This window comes from Lissotriton helveticus, chromosome 9, assembly GCF_964261635.1.
Source record: "Lissotriton helveticus chromosome 9, aLisHel1.1, whole genome shotgun sequence".
NCBI lineage: Eukaryota > Metazoa > Chordata > Amphibia > Caudata > Salamandridae > Lissotriton > Lissotriton helveticus.
Genome location: NC_136070.1, coordinates 870,042,962 through 870,066,102, shown reverse-complemented (window position 1 = coordinate 870,066,102; position 23,141 = coordinate 870,042,962). Strand labels below are relative to the sequence as shown.

Genomic DNA, 23,141 nt, shown 5'->3' with positions numbered 1-23,141 from the left:
CCTAAGCGGCTCGTGCACCTGTCTGTCTCCCTTGGGAGGCATTTTAACAACAATAGGTCTCGCTGCCGAGACCTAATAAAACAAGTGTAACAAATCGGTCACACCCATTCAGCAGGGTAGAGGTAAGGTGTAGTTTGTGTGAGGGGGATGGAGTCATTTGGAGGACACTTTCGTAAATGTATTACCAAAGAATGGTGTATCTGCTCAGTGTCATTTACAGACATCACATTTTCAATTGAAATGACCAATAAATTTGCAGTTGTATTGATAAAACCATATATAAAGCACAAATGATAATAGTGGAAAACGGGTTTCAGTGTATATTCATCATTTGCGTATCACCAAGTGTCTCGGTTCGTTTTGATCATATTAAAATCTTTGTTCCATCACACTTCACAACTATAAAAATGTGCCTCATTTGAGCTTTCCTTGCTGCTAGTGTATCGTGAAATAATGGTACAGTCCATTTACAGATACTTAAATCTTGTTGCAAGTTAGGAAAAAAATGGGCACCCTACCGCCTTTCCTTTCATACTCCCTATACCACAGCAATATTGTGACATAGGTCACTTTATAAAATCTTTTCACTTTGCAGTCATAAGATGAAAAGTAAAAATCAATATCCCTTTTACAAAAATGAGAAGCATTTTGTCAGAAGACATAACCTGACATTTGACCCCTATCTTTGAACGCTTTGCAAATGCAACAAGATAAAAGCTAAATGTAAAGGCATGTTTAGCGTTCATTCACTTTCGGAAATCCAGCATGCTTATTTTGGGGGTGCTGTAACACCACCCTGACGGCTTTGCTATCAGAGAATCGTCTCCCTAAAGTAAGTGCTGTGGACCCGATATCAACCACTGGCACAAAGTAGGTACTGGCACTGTAACAGGTAACCTGTTGCTTCATAAAAGTGCCAATACTCTACCATAAAAAGTAAGAAGCCTACGCAGAAGTGTGTGCGCCTTGCCAGTCAAATTAAAGGAGGACAGGTAATCATCACCTGACAGTACTTACCCAGTTATCGTGCTATGATAGGACCCCGGTCTACAACTCCGACCTTGAGTATAATGACGACTAATAGTTGAACTTGCGGCGAAATTCCGTCTCTTAACGAAGGTACCACACTGTCCTCTGCAGGAAACATTCAACAGGCCAGCGTGCAGCCAAAGCCCAATCTTAAACAAGCCGTGAGCGTGCACGTCCCAACCGGAAGTTCGGGAGCGTCACGGCTGTCTCGCGGTGGCTGCAGAAGTCAGGAGGGGCGACTGAGGACGTCGATGCGGTGAGTGGGGTTAAGTTGTAGGGGTGGCGGGTGTGTGTATGTATGTATGTATGTGTATGTGTGTATATGTGCATGTGCGTGTCTGTGTGTGTGTTCAGGGGGGGCTGCGTGCGTGATTGAGAGAGGCCTGTGTGAATGTGGGACAGACAGGAGATGTGCACGGCGCCGGGAGCCTCGGCATGCGCGTCCACGATGTTAAATCTACCCGCGTGCCCAGATCTGTCTCCCTTGAGACCGAACTTAACTGCAATAGGTCTCGATGCCGAGACCTAATAAGAAAAATTAGAGGGACCCCTTAAAGTTATCAAGGGAATTGAGGTACATGTACCAAAGCAATACAAGATTCCCTTAATCACACAATAATTCAAAATACAGTAAATGACAGGGCTCTACCTAATACAGCATTACGTCATATATTTCAATGACCCTTTATTCAAAGTAAAAAAATATATAATTTTAAACACATCTCAAAATATCTTGAAACAGTACATTTCCTAAAAATCGTGTTAAACACAATTGAACCAATCCTAATTGCATTCATAAAAAACACATGAATCATAAACAAATATTTCCTAACATATAACAATTATGACCTGCATAATCGAGACAGACAAGTGTAAGACACAATATTTGTCCAATACTACTGTTCATCAAATTGGATTAAAAAACACTATGGCTAACAATGCTAAATCTGTATTTAACACATTCGTGTCAGTCCTTTAGATTGTACTCTTATTAGCGTTGACGCGTTTCGATGGCTTTTCTTTAATCACACCATCTTTTTCAAGACAACCAATTTCACTGTCTCAATGAAATGTGGTACTTTTCTTCCGGATATCGTGGATATATATGATCCTTCTTTAAATCTTTGGGCACCTCACTCATTTTACTAAGGTTGGATGTTTGTGTGGTGTGTAGTTTTTTTGATGCTTAATCAAAGCTTACTCCGAGGCGTATCCTAGATTAGGTACGTGCTCCCGCCAATATAATCTGGTTTTCCCCTCCACGTGCTTAATTTACGGTTCACACAACTTATAACTCTTTAGCGGATGTATACTGTTGTACCACAACACACTTGTATAGGAGTCCTATGTTGTTCGTACCCGATACTTCAGTCTCTGTATTTCGGCTTTTCTATCCAACGTCTCCCTCTTTCAGATAGGCGATTGAAACCTCCAGCAACCGAGTGTCAGGTCCAGCTGAAAAGCTTATGCCTAGGGAGTGGGACTACTGAGACTCTGACTACTAATGGGGCTTAACTTGAATGTCGCCTATGGTGAATAGGGACTAACCACTACCGCTAGCGAGAGGGGAGTGGGACTCAGGAACCCACCTATTAAAAACACCAGAGCCTGAACTTTGGTGAGATAGTGTGTATTGTATGTAAATAACACATTTTACTTTGTGCTGGTATACAAGTACTCCTATTTTCATAAAAGAAAATAGTTACAAGCATGAAAAATCATTTATTGCTACCACTGAAAGTATTTTGAGCTGTGAGTGTGTGTTCTTCCCCCCTCTGTCGATCTACCCAGAGGCCTCATCCCTCGAGAAGCTTTGCTCGACCGGCACTACCACGGAGAGTCAAGTGGTGAGAGGTACTTGGCCCACTTGTTTAGGATCCATGGTAGGTCGAACCCCAAGACTTCTGAAGCAAAACACCTCAACCCCCAAATTTGAGTCCCGTATCGCCTTCTTTCCACCTGGCCCTCTAAGCGGAGTTCTGACAGTCCCTGTTCTTTTTGGAATAATTTCCCTGGCCTTTTTATGCAGCAGATAACAGTTCTAATGCTGCTTTGCCCAGAAGAGGAAGCACCACCTTGAGAACAATTTAGGAAGAATCAGCAGACAATGCAGAGCCAATGGGGAGAATGTAAAGAGGAACTTCCTGAAATGGGACGTGATCACCACAATGTGGGTGTCTAAAAGTCCAAAGTAATGACTTGTTAATTTACTGTGAAATGAGGATGATTGTATTTACTGCCTGACAAAGCAAAGTGGTTTTGGGTAAATGGTGTGGGAAGAAAAAAGGGGAATACAGCTGTTGCTAATGCTTCTAGTCTCTGGTACTACCCAACCATAACATTGTAACACATTGAAGAGGAAACTGGCCTGGTCCCTGATAAGCCTGGGGCCATTAAATAGCACATTCATTTGATTCACTTGAACATTACCAGAGCATTGAGTAATCTGTAATTTGTTATAAACTGTGACATCTCCCAAATATATTGCATGGAAGTAACACACCACTAAGCATGTGGGCATTGGAGGAGCCCAAGTACCGACTTGCAGAAGAAAAGACTTTTCGATTCCCGATCTAAAGGAGAAGTGGGAAATGAATTGGGGTCTTGTTGGGTGAAATTTCTTGACACTTGAAACTCTCAGGTAAATAGCAGGCAGAAAGGAATAATGGGCGTACTCGCACCGGTCTATGGTAAGAGGTATTTGGCAATAAAATACCACAGCAGAAAAGTGCTTGCACTAAGCTGTAATGAGTGGGCTGAAAAGGGCCTCATTGCAAAGCAGAAGAGCTTCGGACGAACAGGAGGCAGACTACAGAATCTTTGTTAAAAAGTTAGTCTTAGACACATCCACAGGAAGGACTTTGGCAGTTTTATGTATAACTGCTGTAAAAGAGGCAAACTCCTCCGAAAGAGGGCAAGAAAGACAACCCAACTCAAGTTCAAAAGACGGGTCCAGTTCACAAGCATTTTGCAGGCCAGTATAGAGGCCATTGCCTATATATTATTGAGGAAGGAAATTATACACTTCACTTTTATAATCCTTAGTGTAATGCAGAATGTGGACGCCTGGGAGGCATCAGAAACTGAGCCGAAGAAGGTATCAAACTTAGCAAATTGTAGAGTCGGCAGTGGAAGACTGCAAAAGCGGTTATTCTCAACAAAGTCTGCACATTCTTGCTTGTACAAGAAAAAATAGAATGTGTTTTAGATGCAGGGGGAGACTGCCTCAGATATGATGCTGGCAGCCTTGAATGTAGTGCTGTAGAAACCGTAAAGATTTTCATAGAAGAACAGAGAGTGGCTGTGCCATCAAAACAGCTTTCGGCTGAGCGAACAGGGTGGTTCACAATCAAGGTAGTAGCTGCGAATGGACAGTCAGTGATGAATCCAGCAGCTTCTTGTGGCCCGAAGGTTTGACAGGGGGGATGAAGGGGTTAGGAAGATGTAGACCATGGCCATAGTAAAGCTGTGGATGAGCTGACAATGCAGGAAACCTTTCTAATGCACAATGGGACCAAAGACATCAACAAGCCTGGAATCAGTCCTGTGCTATGTTATTCAATCTGTTGCGTCTCAAAGTGCCTGGGACAGGGTACCGCAGGACCAGGGAGTTCTTTCCTGCTTTGCCAAGGTAAAAAACTCTGACGGTGTCCTGGACCTCTGTGAGGCCCCCCATTTTCCCTTGCCTGAGGCACAGGTAGGTTTACAAGAAACAGGAGCCCTTCAAGTGTGAGTGGAATCTTTAGCTTTTGTTGCCCTCAGCCAATCGAACAAGAGTCTGTTTAAAATACCCATATCTGGAGTGAAGGAGACCGGCAGTCACACAAATGATCTCGAGACCTTACAGGAAATGTTAGCATTTAAAATCAGGAATTTCACAAAATTATGAATTTAAACCATGAAGCTTAATACTAATTTGGCCGTATGGTTTGCTTTGCTTATGGAGTCATTGCTGCCATGCCAGACAGAATTAACTAGTAGTTATATTGGAAAGGCCACCCGTTATAAACCAGCTTCACTCAATTTTATATGTGAATGTCAAACATATTTACATAGGGAGTGCATACATTTGGGGTATTCTGAAAGTTTTACTGTATAAAGCTAACACGGATAGAAGTTACACCAGGAGTGCGGGCATACCCATGATTTGTTTGCTAAATGTTCAACACAAAAGAATTCTTGGAAAATTAAAGCACTCACCTGAATGTTCAGAAGAAATATTCTCTATCTCTTTGTTCTTTACAGAAGATTTACATATTATACAATGAGCAAGTGACGAATCAGCATTTGTGTCTTTTGTAGTTTCCGACAGAAGGTCCATCATATCACTGGAATGATGAAAGGTGTCCTTAAGATATGATGCTGGTGATAGGGCCAAATTGGAAGCTTGTGATTCCGCAAACACAACTTCATGTTTTGCCAACTCTCTTTTTCTACAAAAGCAAACGGAGTTCTCCCTCTTGCTGTACTCTAGACCCAATGTCATGTTTTGTTCATCTCTTTCCAAAGATTTAATTTCCATTGGTGTAACAAAAGAAAGCTGTGGGTTTTTAAGCTCCTTAATGTTAACACTTGGTGACATTTTTGTCACTTGAGAAGCATCATGATAAGGCAAGGATGGTGGTGGCATTAGGACTTTATCGTGAACAGCTTTTGTAATGTTTAAAGTCAAGTTTGCTCTTTCGTCGTGGTTTCCAGAAGGAGGAATAGTGGTCGTGGTCTTGTTCAGAGAATTATTTTCTCTGCATTTGTCACTCAAAGCTGTTCCCGCCTGTGGATAGCTTTCCTTTCCCAGTAAAGAGAGATCCATGGAGGACGCGGGCCTAATTATACCAGACCCCTGTAGCTTTGCATCCATACAAATATTCTTTGCATTGATGTTTTCACCCACTGACTGACTGCGCCATATTTTTGCATGTGAACTGGTAGTTGCAATCATGTAAGAACTCCCAGTACTTGCTCTGCCAGTAGGAATCACTTTAGGAATGCATGGAGTCTGAAGAGATGATCTTCTAGTTATCTTCTCAATTTCAGGCATTTTTGATGTCAATGGCAATTTTCTGCAAGTCCCAACGGTGGTGGATATTTCTGTTTGTAAATCAGAAAATAAATTAATGTGCTTATCAAGCAGATTTCTTTAAACATTTCAATAATTAATAATGAAAAAAAGGTTAAATATTCATCCATGGATTATCACTAGCACTATAGATGGAACAAGAACTAGAAAAGGAAAACATTATTTATCAGTAACACTACGTTTACAGTTTGAAGTGCTGTAGAGTCACATATTGATATTTTAGCATGGAGCTTGGATGACTACACATTTCTTTTCTTTGAAAAAGGAGTTTCTGCTTTGAGGTGACTCAGAGATCCTACCACAAAACCCATATGCACTAGGACACTGATTCCACCTCAGATGTTTTTTCCTACTAGAGGGTAGCTCTATATGTGGTGCAGTGAACAGAAACTAACATCTGTATACTGTAAGCACATTTGCTATCACAAACGGAAAGTGTTTTTTGAATGTGTCAAAAATTGCTCAACTATGCTCACATCCAAGAAGGTAAGGGTGTGTAAGTGAATCTAAAGCACTACAAGCTGCGAACTGAGTGTTACAGAAAAGTAACCTTTTCAGTTTGCAGCATGTGTAGCCACAGATCACATGCCCTGCACAGACTGAAATGCAGTGGCTTACGAGCACATGTGGATGTTTGAAACAGAGTTTTAAGAAGTTTGCCAACTAGCGCTGATTGTCTAACATGAATGTACACACAATAGTCTTTAGTGAACATGTCTTTAGTGAACATGTGGATACACACATTTGTGGCAGCTTTACCTATATCTGCTAATGGCATGTTTCCTGGGAAAGCCAAGGTGCCTCCCTTGTTTCACATTGAATGTGCCTGAGGTGTAGCACTAAGGCTTTGGAATAACATACTTCAATGCCTTTATCATCTTGCCAATCTCGCTTAAGATATAGGACTACCAAGAGTTGGTGGTGCGAAATATGAACAATTTACTTACCTTCAGTAAGGCTCTTTCTGGTGTACACTCTTTCTGGTGGATACTCTATCTAACCGCAGATGCTTCACCTTTCGAATATTCCAAAGGCCCCTGACTCGATCCAGAAGATTTCTTAGCAGAGATCTTGTGTGCCAGTCAGTGGTGTAGTGCGGTTCCATGTTCTCATCGTTACACCCCAGAAGTTATGGAGTAGAATCACATATAAGCACCACCCCTGTACACTGATGCCAATTTCTTCTCCGAGTCTTTCTCGGCTCCTGCACACAGACTACAAACCCAATTAGAGGTAGTGTGCAGATCTCTAATTTGGGACCCTTTCAGGCAGTAAAAAGACAATACCACAGAACGGGGAGATGGAAGGGCAGTAAGGAATCAGAGTTTAGGTTAAGTATCCGCCTAAAAAAGCATTACAGAAGAAAAGTAACTTGTTCTTCTGATGGAAACTTCTAATTGAAGACTCTATGCCTTTAGAAGGGACACTAAAGCAATAAGGTGGAGGGTCTGTGAAGTAGGCTGAGTTAAAAACAAAGTCCTGCAAGGCTGAACAGGTGAAGTACCCTTACCATCAGACCTGGCTGCCACGGCTATAGTTCTCTGCAAACGTGCACAGATGCTAACGTTACTTCCTAACAAGAACGGGCCTGCATGCCAACCTAGTGGTAGCATCCTTGTCTGTGGTGGAATAAGCCCTCAGTCCCTCTAGAGGCTGTCTTGTGGCCGGTACATAGCAGATCTTCATGCAGAGCAGGTGCGGGCGGTCCATTGGGGCTGAGGGGCCATGCCCCTCACGAACAGTGTCTGTGAGGCTGCACAAAGGTCAGCCTGACAGACGCTGTTCACTTATAGTTCAAGCAGTCAGGAGCCATACATGCGTGAAATGTGCAGGCTCCTTGCTGCCTGAGCTGAACTTTGCTAGGCTGGAGAATTCACAGCTCCTGTGGGCTTGATGTCCTCAGTTTAGCAGAGATCCCTAAGGCCCTCCCCTCAGTGACGAAGGGTAGCAGAACTGATTGCCTCGCACCTGGGTGCTTCAGTTTTAAGTCCTGAAGCGCCCAGGGTCGAGTGTCAATCAGTGACACTACATCACAGAGTGGGATGGAGTCAGCAGTCTCACTGACTACATCCAAATCTATGATGACGTTGGGACAGCTTCCTTCCCTAATTGGCTGACCTTAGGTCAGCCAATGCGGTAGGCAGCAGTCCCAAGACTCCAGGAACCTCAGAGGCAGAGCTGGCTGCAGATAAGTGTGTGTTTTAAAAAAAAAATAATATTTGGTGCGTGTATGTATGAATGTTTGGTAAAGAGTGTTGTGAGCGCGTGTGTTTGTGTGTGTGTGTGAATGCCTGGCTTGCAGTGTTATGTGTATGTGTGCGTGTGTGTGTCCCGCCCCCTCCCCTCCAAAATGACAGGCCGCCACTGATGCAGAGGACTATCTGCCTTGACAAAGTCATTGTCTGCACTGTCTTTCCATTCTTTGCCCAGAAAACCCCACAAAAAGCAGATTGTCCACCCGATGGTCTTTGGTGCTGTCAATGAACAAGTTACTTACTTTCAGTCACGATGTATCTGTAGGAGACATACATTAGTTATAGGTTCCTTATCATAGAATTACCCCCAGCGTCAGACTGGATCCTGAGAATTTTTTTCATAGCAGTACCCCTGTGCGTCAGTAGGTGGCGTGGGTCATGGGCGTTCGTAATCGCCAGGATGACATCGCAGTGTCTACTTAGACGCCGCCCCTGCACGCTGACGTCAGTTCTGACACGACTTTCCACACCAGAAGCGCAAAGCCATGCAAGACACTGACCACTGGTGCACAAAACTAGGGCCCTGTAAGGGAGTCCTTATCCCTAGAAATCAGTTTGCAGAACGGGGTGGAAGGGTGATGCGGTAAGAAATCCATAACTAATGTATGTCTCTTACAGATACATCGTTACCGAAGGTAAGTAACTTGTTCATCTGAAAGAGACCATCAGTTCTAGATTCCTTACCTTAGAATAGATACCCCAACAATAGCAACCCTGGAGGTGAGTCTGCAAACTAAGTTCACACCAGGAAGTCCTGGAGAACAGACAAACCGAAAAAAAAGTCTCTCCAGACTTGGCTGACCAGGCAGTAATGCTTAGTAAGCGTGTGCAGGGATGCCTACGTGTCTGCCTGGCAGGTGTCAACCAGCAGAACTCCATGCCCCAAAGCAGTAGTAGCTGCCGTAGCCCTGGTAGAGTGAGTGTGCAGTCCTACTGGAGGTTCCTTTTAGCCGAAGAATAACAGATCATAATACATAGGACGACCCATATGGAGGTGGTACGTTTGCGCACTGCCCGACCTTTCTTGGCGCCCACATAACCGGCAAAGAGTTGATCGTCCACCTGGAAGTCTTTAGTACGGTCAAGTTAGAAAGACTGTGCGCGTTTTGGGTCCAGATGGTGGAATCTGCCCTACTTTTTGGAAGGGTGCGGAGGCGGGAAGAAGGTGGGCAATGTGATTGTCCGACCTATATGGAAAGAAGTATCCACTTTGTACAGAAAAGAAGGCCTAGTACGAAGGACTACTATGTCCGGATAGACAGCAAGAAAGGGAAGTCTGGAAGAGAAGGCTTGAAGCTCACTCACCCTACGAGCAGATGTGATGGCAAGCAAGAGAGCAGTCTTGAAAGTAAGGAGACGAAGAGGACAATTATGTAGTGGCTCAAAGGGAGCACACATAAGATAAGGGAGGACAAGATTTAAGTCCCACTGGGGTATTATGAAAGGAAAGTAACGGCTGATCAGGAAGGCGAAGAAAGGCCAAAATGGCCGAAAGATAGCCTTTAAGAGTGCCCAGAGCAGAACCCTGCTGGGCCAAAGAAAGAATGAAGAGAAGAACCTCTGAAAGAGGGGCAGAAAGGTGATCCACGGCCTTTGCTGTGCACCATGCCACACATTTGTTCCATCTACAGGCATGTACCATTTTAGTGGAGGGACGCCTGGCTGCCAAGATGACATTACAGACTTTGGGAGGAAGATCGAAAGCTGTGAACTGTTGCCACTCAATCTGCACACAAGGAAGTGGAGACTGGACAGGTTGGGTGGAGGACCGTCCCCTGTAGCTGCGATAGAAGATCCTCCCAAAGAGGCAGTCTGATCAGAAGATCGATGGCCATACTCAAGAGCTCGGGGTACCAGACTCTTCGTGCCCAGTCCGGAGCCACAAGAATGACATGGGCCCAGTTGCGCTTGATCTTCTTCAGAACTCTGGGTAGAAGTGGTACAGGCGGAAAGGCGTACAGGAGGCCGCAATTCCACTCGTGATGAAAGGCGTCGCCGAGTGAGTGCCGCCTTGGAAACTACAATGCGCAGAACTGCTGGCATTGCACGTTCTCTTCGTTGGGGGAAGCTGCCAGGTGTTGAACCACCAGGGATATGCCCTGCTGTTCCAGCCATGTCCAAAGGCGAAGAGCTTCTTGACATAGGGTCCACGACCCCACCCCGCCGAGTTTGTTGCAGTACCACATGGCCGTGGTGTTGTCAGTGAACACCTGCACTACTCTTCCTTTGACAGAGGGAAGGAATGCCTTCAGTGCAAGATGAATCGCCAGGAGGTTGATGTGGAGCCCGGACTCCGCCGGAGACTAGGGGCCTCTGATCTCCGCCTCCCCCATGCGGCCGCCGCATCCCAGAAGTGATGCACCCGTCACTACTGTAAACTCTGGTTGCGGAAGGGAGAGGGATTTGCCGCTGACCCAATCCTGGTCCTTGAGCCACCACTGCAACTGACTTGCAGTCCCCACCGAGATCTGGACGACATTGGAATGATTCCTTTGATGCTGCGCCCACTGAAACGTCAGGTCCCACTGCAGAGCCCACATATTCCATCTTGCATGATTCGCCAGCAGGATGCAGGAGCCCAGGAGGCCTGGCAGCTTCAGGGTCCTTCTGACCGAAATCCGGGACAGGGGCTGAAACATCGGTATTATAGCCTGAAAATCCTGGACTCGCTGCTCGGTAGTTTAGACCCGGAACTGCACTGTGTCCAGAACCGCTCCCATGAAAAGGAGCTTCTGGGAGGGAATCAGGTGCAACTTCGGCACGTTGACTGTGAACCCCAGCGAATGCAGGAGGTCCGTTGTAGTCTGGAGGTGGGAGACGACAGTCAGGGGCAAGCCCGCCTTTAACCGTCAGTCGTCGAGATAGGGGAAGACTGGAACCCCTGATCTGCACAGATGAGCTGCGATCACCTCCATCACTTTCGTGAACACCCGAGGGGTGCTGGTAAGGCAAAAGGGGAGCACGGTAAACTGAAAATACTTGTGGCCTACTGTGAACCCTAGGTAACGCCGGTAGGGAGGCAAGACGGTGATGTGAAAGTAAGCGCCATGCAAGTCCAACGCTACCATCCAGTGCCCTGGGTCGAGGGCAGACAAGACCTGAGCCAAGGTTAACATCTTGAACTTTTCCTTCTGGATGAAGTGGTTGAAGTCACTGAGGTCAAAGATAGGATGCAGGCCTTTGTTCTTCCTTGGCACCAAGAAGTAGTGGGAGTAGCAACCACAACCTACTTCTGGCACAGGGATGCGTTCGATGCCAAGAGAGCTGTAACTTCCTGGAGGAGAAGGGCCAAATGATCCTCCGACATATGATGGAGTGTTGGTGGCATGGAGGGAGGGGTAGTCTTGAAGGGGAGAGAGTAGCTCCAAAAACCCACCTGTCCGACGTGATGTTGTGCCAGTGGGGGAGGTGATGGTGGATCCTGCCGCCCGCTGGCAACTGGTGGCCCTGAAAGGTCGCACTAGGAAGGCTTGGAGGCTGCTGCAGAAGGGGCATTGGTGAACTGGCCCGTCCGCTGGCCCTTAGACCCACAACACTTAGTCCCACGTCCCCGGCCACATAGAGGTTGGGTAGCTTGCGATGCCCTGTAGCTCTGGGTGGAACGTGGTGGGGCACCTCTTCCATAGCCACAAATGGGGCGAAAGGCAGACTGCATGGGGTGCATAGTGGCTGTGAGGCCCAAAGACCTGGCCGTAGCCCTAGAGACCTCACAACGCTTGAACGCGTTTTCCGCCTCGTCACCAAACATCCCCAGAGAAGCCAGACATTCTCATCCAGGCGTAGCGTCTCAGGGCTACCGACGTGGAAACCGATCTACCCAGCGAGTTGGCGGTATCCAGCCCACATTGGATGGTGAACTCTGCAACAGCCCGGGTGAGCACAGCCCGTGTCTCCTCCAGGCACAGTGGAATCACTTGCGCAACTGTATCCCACACCATGTGTGTATAACGGCCCAAGAGATATGCAGTGTTCACCGACCGCAGTCCTAAGCTGGCGGAAGAAAACATCTTCTTCCCAAGATGGTCCAGCTTCTTGAATTCCCTATCTGGGGGAGCAGTAGGGAATGCCCCTTTTGAGAATGACCATTGAGTATAATGGGGTAACACTGTAACCCTCAGAACCTGGGCGGGTAATTAAACAAACAATAATGGTTCTGTTGGGAGGAAACATTCAATTCAACATGGTACTTAAAACTTCAATCTCAGTAGTATGTACCAGGGGGGGTACACACGTATTAGGACAAATGAATAAACACTGACCCAAATGACAGAAAAAGTAAATCTTTAGTATTCAACTTCCTCTGTGATTTTGACTAAATAAAGCATTTTTTATGCTGATACTGTTCAAAATACAAGACGACATATACAGTGAAAAACAACAAGTGGTATAGATCGTGATTTGTGATGGACAATTAAAGGTTACGTAACATAGATACATAAAAATTGCAATTATTCAAGCTTATCAAGTCTAAACACAATAGTCTTGGCAAAATGATTTCTTTTGTTTTTATCAGACTTTGTACAGTTAGATCTATAGCATAGTACGTCGATGTTTCGACCCTAGTGATGATGCGCTGACTACATGCATCTGGGGCGGGTCTTCATCAGGACTGAGAATAGGTTGGACAGCCTATGAATAAGAATAACAATGGGTCAGGGCTTTCCATGGGTCAGTGAGAAATTTTCATTATGTGTGGGGCACCATATAGTGTGCTCACCTTGGTAATGGATATATGTTCCTTCAGTTATATTGCTTCCGGTGCCTGTCAGCCGACAGGGCACACATGATGTAGTTGGATCACCGGTCCTAAAAATAATATATAGTGAACCTTAGTACCTGCATGATAGGCGATGATGTGGTCATGCTGTCATGGTTAACAATATCAACATACCTTAATTTTGAGGTCGTGAGGTGGACTGGCATCGATCTGGATCCAGGCCTGGATCCTTGGGGACCTTGTGCCACTGGCATCGAAGGCCTATAGCCCTCATCCGAGACTGCGGGGCCCGAAGGCGCACCGGCAGAGTAGGACTGCCCAAAGATGGAGTGGAGAGCTTCGTAAAATGCACAAAGCTGGGAAGGGGACGCTCCGGCTCCCAGGAAGGGAGGGAAGCTCTGAGCCGTCCCAGTAGGGTCCGTGGACAGAGCCGAAGGACAACTACCTTCAGCGTCGCGTTGGCCGACAGACAGGGCGAAGGCCAAGAGCGACTGTGCTTCTTCACCTTCTTTTTGTGCTTCGACTTACCCGAAGACGAAGACTTTGATGAGGAGTGATAGTGGTGACATCGCAACCGGTCCCGTGACCTCCCTCTCGACCAGGACCTCGAGCGGTGCAGAGCTGACTGCTGGGCCTTCAGAAGCTTTCGGGACTGCTCCCGCAATGACTTCCGGTTTATAGCCCGACAGTCGGAGCACGACTTCAGATCGTGGTCGAGCTCCAGGCACCAAAGGCACATGAGGTGCGGGTCACTGACTCACATCAACCTATGACAAGAGTCGCAAGGCTTGAAGCCGGTCCGACTATGGGACATCCCTATTTGCACCAGGAATCGAACAACTCGAAAAATATATCGACAAAAGTCGAAAAATCACTTGTCAAAAAGGGTATCACTCTTTCCGGATCTAGGCTGGCTGGGGCAGAAAAAGAACGGACTTCAACGCGCTGGGGCGGCGTCTATGTAGATACCGCGACATCATTCTGGTGATCACGAAGCAAACGACGACCGTGGAGTCGACCGACGCCCCCTCCCAACACGCAGGGGTACTTACTGCTGAAGAAAAATTGTCCGGATCCAGTCTGATGCCAGTGTGATGCCTGGGGGTAATTCTATGGTAATCTATAACAAATAGTCTCTTTCAGATACTTGTACAGGCACATACAGTCTTTGTTGATGGGCACCTGGCTGCCAAGATGACATCACAGACTTCAGGAGGGAGATCGAAGACCAGCAACTGTTGCCATTCAATCTCTATGTATGATGCTGGAGCGTACACAGGTTCGGATGGAAGATCCTGCCCTGTTGCTGCAACAGGAAAGCCTCCTGAAGGGGCAGCGTGATTGGAAGACAGATGCCCATACCCAAAAGTTCTGAATACCATACAATCCGTGCCCAGTAAGGAGCCACTAAGGTGACTTGGGTGCGGTTGGTCCTGATCCTCTTGAGAAATCTGTGCAGGAGTGGTATCAGTGCAAAAGCGTAAAGGAGTCTAGAGCTCCAATCTAATTGAAACGCATCTGAGAGCGAGAGCCGCTTTGGAAACTCCAACTCCAACGTGCATAAGTACTGACATTGCACTTTGCAGTGGCGAATAGATCTAGCCAAAGTTATCCTAATTTCTGAAAGAGACTTTGAGCCACCTCTGGGTGAAGGCGCCATTCGTGGTCTGCGAGTCAGTTCAGTTCAGTAAATCTTTATTTCGATGACCAAAGGTCACCATAAAAATACATTTATACAAAAAAAAAACATTATTTACATTTCCATTTCTGAACCGATCCACTTTGAGAAAACAACAAAAAAACAGTTTAAAAACAGTTTAAAAAGATTAAAAACAATCACAATTCATGCTTCATTACTTAATCTCTAGTTTTCCTAAGTCTTGCTATTACTTTCAAGAAATTTACAATAGAGCACAAGGTGCGCATATCAGTAGCCTTTTGTAAAAAGATTAGGGCGTTCTTGGCTTGGCGGATTTTAGCCTCTTTTAAAATATCAACAAGGAATCTGCGACGGGGAGTTCGATAAAAAGGGCAGAGTAATACAAAATGAAGGGTGTCCTGCGGAGACCTATTGTTGCAGCCGCAGGCACCCTTCTGCTCAATTGTCACAGTAAAACCTGAAGGATAAGCTAAAATGTGATGTAACAAATTGAGCCTAAAACGACACAATAAAATCCTATCTTGATGGTTGTGCATTAAAAATAGATAGGGCTCCATGCCAACTCCATTACTTACTAGGCGGTGAGCCACCACTGATTTTTTTGCTGAGTCGGAGTTTGATCTTTGTAACTCAAATTTATCTAGAAGTTCTCTTTTGATTTGGTATCTGCTTGTAGCGGTTATAGAGGTCGGGTCACTGAAGAGTAATGTCTGATCGATGGATTCTAGTGTCTCTTTGATATATTTCAGCCACGGAATTTGAGCATGATTTTCTTTTTGCAAACAGTCGCTGACTATTTGCCTGCTTAATTCCGCTTCCGGGTTCACCCATATCCTAAACCATGTTATTATGGGTCTAACCTTCACCAAGTCCGAAATATATGGGATCCCCAGCTCAGTATGTGTTATTCCTGCTGGGGTAGCCTGGGGTATCTTCAGAATCCTCCGTAAGAATTTGTCTTCCTCCAGTTGTAGGAGCCTTACATCCCTGAAGCCCCAGACCTCGGCACCGTATAGAGCCTTAGCAGTACTTACAGCAACGTATAAGTTCATCACTTGCTCTGGTGACCACCGACCCAGTCTACGGGCAAAATTTAAAATTGCCCCATTTGCACAAACCAACTTCCTGCATCTTTCCTCAATTAAAAGGTCGAACTTTATGTCCTTATCAAACAAAAGGCCCAGATAGGAGAAGGAGCTTACAGTTTCTAATTTGTGGGACCCTATTTTAAATACAAATTTCCTGCTGGGTTTCTTGCCTGTTACCATCACGTAGGATTTGCTCAGGTTCACAGACAGATCTAATTTGTCCATGAAATCCACAAACCCATCTACTAGATGTTGTAAGCTCAGGGCTGTGCGGGCAAGCAGGACCACGTCATCCGCATACAGCAGAACCGGTATGTGGCGCTTTCCTGCTTTGGGACAATCTACACTTAAGGCAACCAGACTTTTCTCCAAATCGTTAATGTAAAGGGAGAACAAAAATGGTGCAAGGATACATCCCTGCCTCACTCCGCTGTTACACGGGAAGGGATCAGTACTCCTCCCCCCCGTGTTATAGCGGACCTTGGCGGTGGTGTTCCAATGTAACTCCTTGAGGATGTTGATGAGTCCAGGGTCAATTCCCAGGTTGCTCATTAACTCCCAAAGTTTACTCCTATTTACATTATCAAAGGCTGCTGCCAGGTCCGAGTAGGCCATATAGAGCATACCTTTACTAACCCTTGTATATTTTGCAGCTAGAAGGTAGAGATTCAAGCATTGATCACTTGTTGATTTGCCAGATCTCAACCCGTATTGGGTGTCTGCTATTATATTGTGCTCTTCAGTCCACAACATCAGGCGATTCAAAATCGCTCTACCCAGCAATTTCGCTAACACATCTATCAGCGATATTGGTCTATAGCATTGAGGATTGTCCCTACTACCTTTTTTAAAGATAGGGAAAATCAATGCTGTAGACCAAGATCGCGGAAGACCCGATTTAATAGCAGCGTTTAATACCCTGGTCATGATGGGGGCCCAGAGGTCTATATTGCTTAAATAGAGGTCAGGTGGAGTGCCATCAGGCCCTGGTGCTTTATTTCGAGTTAGCCCTCTAATTGCTTGGGTGATTTCTTGAAGTGAGAATTCTACATCACCGGACCGAACTTCATCCCAGCTCCCTTCAGGCACAATGTCACTTTCATGGTTATAAAGACTCTTGAAGTGTGCTACCCATTGTTCAGGAAGGGTCTGTTAACAATCTTCCAAAATTCATTGAAGTCCCTGTGTTCCCCAGCCTCCCTCAAGTCCGCCCAGACTTCAGCTTGAAGCGTAAGCTTCCTCTGCTTGACCTTTGCCTTATATAGATTTCTGCATGAGGCTACTTCCTGCTTGTCCCTAGGTTGCTTTTTGAGGCATGATTTTAACGCTCTCAGTGCCCTAGAACATTCGGAATCCAATCAACGTGGCTGTATTTCCGCTTTCTTTGGCCCATTTATTTCCAAGAGTTAACTCACCAAATTGGTTAGTGACTCAAACACAGAGACCAGCACCCCACCATCTACTGAGAGGTCAAGACAGCCTTCTATCTGTTTTTTACCTTTTTTTACAAGGGTTCCGTAAAACTCCTCAGCGTTAATTTTAGCCCATCTAAGACGCCTCCCCTGGTCCGTTGGTCGCAACTCAATGGTTGCTTGTTGGCTTCTAACAGGGCGGCCACTATATGCTAATTCCATAGTCAACGGATTGTGATCGCTAAATGGGTTCCGCTCTATTCTCACCTCCTTAACCCTATCCTTTGCAGATGAGGATATTAACATAAAATCTATAATCGAATTGCATCCTCTTCCCTTAAACGTTGGTGTAAGGTTGCCATCCCTCCCCGGGGCCACCATATCTATTGTATGCGATAAGGCATGATTGCCTAGCAGCTTCATGATGGTTTTTCCCTCCGTATTATGCTCAAGGTGTGGGCCACTCTCTATCGGACATGATGACCAATCTGCTTTTACAGGTAGTAGTTTTGGGCAGAGGTGACAATTTAAATCGCCCATGATCAAAACTACTGGTTCTCCACCTCTTTTCCGTTTTTTAGTCTCATAATAGAGTCTATCATCTAATTTGTGGATTACTGATTGATTCCCTTCACCTGTTCCTGAATTATAAATGTTGAATATCAGTAGCCTTAGCCCTTGACCCTGGAATTCCGCCGCCTGCAAGGTGTGCGATGACCATGAGGTTGCTAGCCATGAGCCTTCTAACTCTAAATTTACATATAAAGCAAGCCCACCCTTAGCTCTACCAGATCTGCCTTCCAGCGCTGGTGTAAAAAAACACTTATAGCCCTCTATTTGGTAGGGAGACGGATCTACCGCCCAGGTCTCCTGAAAGGCTAGAACATGATAGTCACGAATATTATTTTTCCATTGCACATTATCAAATTTCCCCGCCAGACCAGCAATATTCCAGGACAGTATCTTTAAACCTTCTTTCAGTACTTTCCCTGTGTCTCTGCCCTGTATATATATTTTCGGGTCCGCCTCACTTCCCAAGATCACTCCCTGAAAGTTGTTAGCTATGGGTAATTGTTGTATATCTACCCTCTTTGCTAGGTCACTTTCTAAACCCCTCTGTGCGTTAGGGTTACTTCCTACCATTACAGCCACCTTTTCCCGGGGTGTTTGGGGTAGTCAATCTAGTTCGTCGAGGGATTGTAGTGGGCTAAATCTATTGATCCATTGGGTATGGTTCTGCCCTCTCTGCTCTTCCATTCTTGGCCAATGTCTTGCTCCTGAGATCCCTGATCTATCTTGGGCATAGTACAGAGGATTTACAGCACATCTCCTTGGGTAAAAATATCCTAGTGGTAAGGGGCATATGGTGCTGGTATGATTTGTGTTATGTCCACATAGTATGTATTTCACTAGGTCAGTATTCCTAAAGAATACCACTATACAGTCTCCTGTAATATCTTTCCTCCTGCTACCTACCCAATTTGCTCTTCTTACAAGAAGTATCTCTCCTCGTTCTCCACCCCTCAGGGGCCTATTTATATTTAGACACCTAGTTATTTTGGTTTTTAAATCAGCATGCGACTCTCTCTCCCCATCCCTCAGTGCAGGGACCCCAGTAAAGACAACAACATAGGGGCATACTTCAGGTCGTAAATGAATGCATGTTGGAACATAGTGTGAAGATATGTCCATCACCTCATGTCTAGACTGGTCATTCTCCCTGTGTTGGTATTGCCCCTATCTCTCTGCACTAGGGCCGTTGGTGTTTCGTGTACTTGAGCTATGGTGCAATGTTCGTTACTCACACAATTATTATTATTTCCCCCTACTTGTTCTTCTGACCTGGTCCCAGTCAGAGGGCGGTTTGCTGTTAAATTGCAGTCGGAAGAGCCCTTGCATTTTCCTAACTTTGTTAGCTCAGTTATTACTTTGTCTAACTTGCTGACTATTGGTTTTAGTTGGTTCATAATAAAAGTTTCCATACGTTTTTGGAAATCTTCCATTACTTCATCCAACCACCTCGGTGAGAGTACCTGACCTACTTGTCGCTCTTCAATTTCTTCAGTCACTGTTTCCCCCCGATTTATGGTCCCAAGTGTTGCCCCACTTTGTGTGTTGTTCTTCAGTTTACTCTTCCTGCTACCCCCTTGTTTAGTTTCCCTGTTTGTTCTTTTTACTGCTTCTTTTATCACCTGTGCACAAGGGATACAATCGGCAGAATTTTCTACAGAACCGTTTTCAGACATTTCTGAAACATTTAGAACAATAGGTTGTGAGGGAGTGTTTGGGGTAGATAAACTTCTTTCAGTGTGTTCGATCTCCCTATTAACCTTTTGCAACATCAAATCAATTGCAGTTGGCTGTAAGGCCACATTTTGTACCACACCTAAGGTGTTAGGGGGGCGGGATGCGAGAGTTTTACTTGTGGCAGAGCGTGTTTTAGTTTTGTTAGACATAGTCAATTAGATGAACAGGGGGATGTAAGCTAGATCAACAATTAGCCACCTCTTATGTTCCCAACTTGTCAGATTAGTCGGTGAATAACACCTCCCCCTTTATAGCTTCGTGAATGAAAATGTCTCAACTCTCCCAATTACACGGTGTCCTGTAATCCACAAATACAGAATGTTTTATGGGTTCGTAAGTGCAGACAGTCACTGTTTCATTTCTCTGTTTAGGGTAATGTTCAAAGGTACCTCTGGTTCAAATGCAATGGGGGTGGCCCAGCCCAGCCTCTTCTGGCCGCTGATGGTCACAGATGGTCCCGCCCTTGTCCCGGGCTTCTCCCGGTCGCTCCCGAGCGCGACTCGCGGGGCGAGAGGCGTTCCCTGGTAATGAGGCGCCTCCTGGCGCGTGTCAGGCGTCACGACCGCCGCGTCCACCTCCGGGGCAGCTGGGTGATGTAGTTCCTCAGCTGCTGCTGCACCGGATGGATGGCGGTGAAGGCGCTAGCCGTTTCCCTCATGGCGCGGTTTTGGTGCAAGGCAGGGTGTGATTATGCTGTCCGCTGGCCGTTCCCCTCACGGCAGGCTTGGTGAAAACTTTTCTGGCCCCTTAAGCGCTTCGGCGCTCCCTGGTAATGAGGCGCCTCCTGGCGCGTGTCAGGCATCACGACCGCCGCGTCCACCCCCGGGGCAGCTGGGTGATGTAGTTCCCCAGCTGCTGCTGCACCGGTTGGATGGCGGTGAAGGCGCTAGCCGTTTCCCTCACGGCGCGGTTTTGGGGCAAGGCAGGGTGTGATTATGCTGTCCGCTGGCCGGTTCCGTCACGGCAGGCTTGGTGAAAACTTTTCTGGCCCCCTGAGCGCTTCGGCGCTCCCTGGTAATGAGGCGCCTCCTGGCGCGTGTCAGGCGTCACGACCGCCGCGTCCACCCCTGGGGCAGCTGGGTGATGTAGTTCCCCAGCTGCTGCTGCACCGGGTGGATGGTGGTGAAGGCGCTAGCCGTTTCCCTCACGGCGCGGTTTTGGTGCAAGGCAGGGTGTGATTATGCTGTCCGCTGGCCGTTCCCGTCACGGCAGGCTTGGTGAAAACTTTTCTGGCCCCCTGAGCGCTTCGGTGCTCCCTGGTAATGAGGCGCCTCCTGGCACGTGTCAGGCGTCACGACCGCCGCGTCCACCCCCGGGGCAGCTGGGTGATGTAGTTCCCCAGCTGCTGCTGCACCGGGTGGATGGCGGTGAAGGCGCTAGCCGTTTCCCTCACGGCGCGGTTTTGGTGCAAGGCAGGGTGTGATTATGCTGTCCGCTGGCCGTTCCCGTCACGGCAGGCTTGGTGAAAAATTTTCTGGCCCCCTGAGCGCTTCGGCGCTCCCTGGTAATGAGGCGCCTCCTGGCGCGTGTCAGGCGTCACGACCGCCGCGTCCACCCCCGGGGCAGCTGGGGGATGTAGTTCCCCAGCTGCTGCTGCACCGGTTGGATGGCGGTGAAGGCGCTAGCCGTTTCCCTCACGGCGCGGTTTTGGTGCAAGGCAGGGTGTGATTATGCTGTCCGCTGGCCATTCCCGTCACGGCAGGCTTGGTGAAAACTTTTCTGGCCCCCTGAGCGCTTCGGCGCTCCCTGGTAATGAGGCGCTCCCTGGTAATGAGGCGCCTCCTGGCGCGTGTCAGGCGTCACGACCGCCGCGTCCACCCCGGGGCAGCTGGGTGATGTAGCTCCCCAGCTGCTGCTGCACCGGGTGGATGGCGGTGAAGGCGCTAGCCGTTTCCCTCACGGCGCGGTTTTGGTGCAAGGCAGGGTGTGATTATGCTGTCCGCTGGCCGTTCCCGTCACGGCAGGCTTGGTGAAAACTTTTCTGGTCCCCTGAGCGCTTCGGCGCTCCCTGGTAATGAGGCGCCTCCTGGCGCGTGTCAGGCGTCATGACCGCCGCGTCCACCCCCGGGGCAGCTGGGTGATGTAGTTCCCCAGCTGCTGCTGCACCGGGTGGATGGCGGTGAAGGCGCTAGCCGTTTCCCTCACGGCGCGGTTTTGGTGCAAGGCAGGGTGTGATTATGCTGTCCGCTGGCTGTTCCCGTCACGGCAGGCTTGGTGAAAACTTTTCTGGCCCGCGAGTCATCAATGGCTCAGTTTTTCTGCCAATGACCATGCATGACAAGGAAAATGGCCTGACGTTCCAGCCGTGTCCAGAGGCACAGAGCCTCCTGACACAGGGTGCATGACCACACTCCGCCCTATTTGTTACAGTCCACATGGCGGTAGAGTTGTCTGTGAACACCTCTACCAGCCTTCCCTTGAGCCTAGGAGTGGTGCATCTGTCACTACTGTGAAATCTGTATGGTATGGAATTGAGGTCTGCAACTGACCCAATGGCGGTTCGTCAGCCACCACTGTAGATTTTTCACAGTTCTGTCTGATATCTGGACCAGGTCGGAAAGATTAGCCTGATGTTGCGCGCCCACTTTGACTTCAGGTCCCACTGCAAAACCTGCATATGCATTCGAGTGTGCCTCACCAGCACGATGCACGGCACCATTAGACTCAGAAGTCTCAGAGTCATTCTCACTGAAATCCAGGATTGAGGTTGAAACATCGGGATAATAGCCCAAATGTCCAGGACTCTCCTAAGGATAGATGCAGAACTGCACTGTGTCCAGAATGGTTCAGAAGAAAGGGAGCGTCTGAAAGGGAGTATGGTGCGACTTGGGCATGTTGATAGTGAACCCCAGAGAGTGCAGACGGTTTTCCATAGTATGGGGGTGGGCGACGATTGCCTGGGGTGCCCTCCTTCAACAGCTACCCATCGAGGTTGGGGAAGACTGGAACCCCTGACCACCGTAGAGGTGTTACAGCCACCATTATCACTTTCATGAACACACAAATGGTACCGGTGAGGCAAAGGGGAGCAGAGCGAACTGAAAATGCTTCTGGCCCTCCATGAACCTGCAGATAACACTGATGGGCTTGCAGGACAGGGATATGAAAATAGGTGTCCTGCATGTGAAACACTACCATCCAGACTCCAGGGTCTAACGCAGACAAAAACTGAGCAAGTGTTAGTATCTTGAATACTTTCTCCTTCCTAGGAAAGGAATTGATATTTTCGTTTATCCAAGACAGGGCAGAGACCTCCGTCCTCCTTTGGCACCCAAAAGAAGCAGAAATAGCAACCTCAACCTACTTAGAATTTCGGCACCCTCTTGATGTCTCCCTTGGCCAAAAGAGCCTGAACTTCCAAGCCCAACAGGGAGAGGTGGTCCTACGTCAGCTGATCTGAGAACATTGGCTGGGGTGGCAGGGTTTCCAGAAGTGGAAGGGCTTAACGCCGCCAGACAATTTGGAGCACCCACTTGTCTGAAGTTATGGCTTGCCATTGGGGCAGGTGGTGGCGGGGAGCTAAGGGGTGGAGAGGAGAGTGGCATACTGAGCAGAACTCAGGCCCTGGTTCCCATGGGGATTTTCTCATTCCCATG

General features: G+C 47.4%; 1 protein-coding gene across 1 annotated transcript in view; it reads right to left on the bottom strand.

Moving 5' to 3' along the window:
- The window catches only part of LOC144781934 (WD repeat-containing protein 62-like), a 636,677-nt gene that overhangs the window by 33,886 nt on the left and 579,650 nt on the right, over positions 1–23,141 (bottom strand). The window contains exon 29 of the mRNA XM_078661021.1: positions 5,230–6,117. Within this exon, the coding sequence (XP_078517147.1) occupies positions 5,230–6,117 (888 nt within the window). The remainder of the gene's footprint in view (positions 1–5,229; positions 6,118–23,141) is intronic.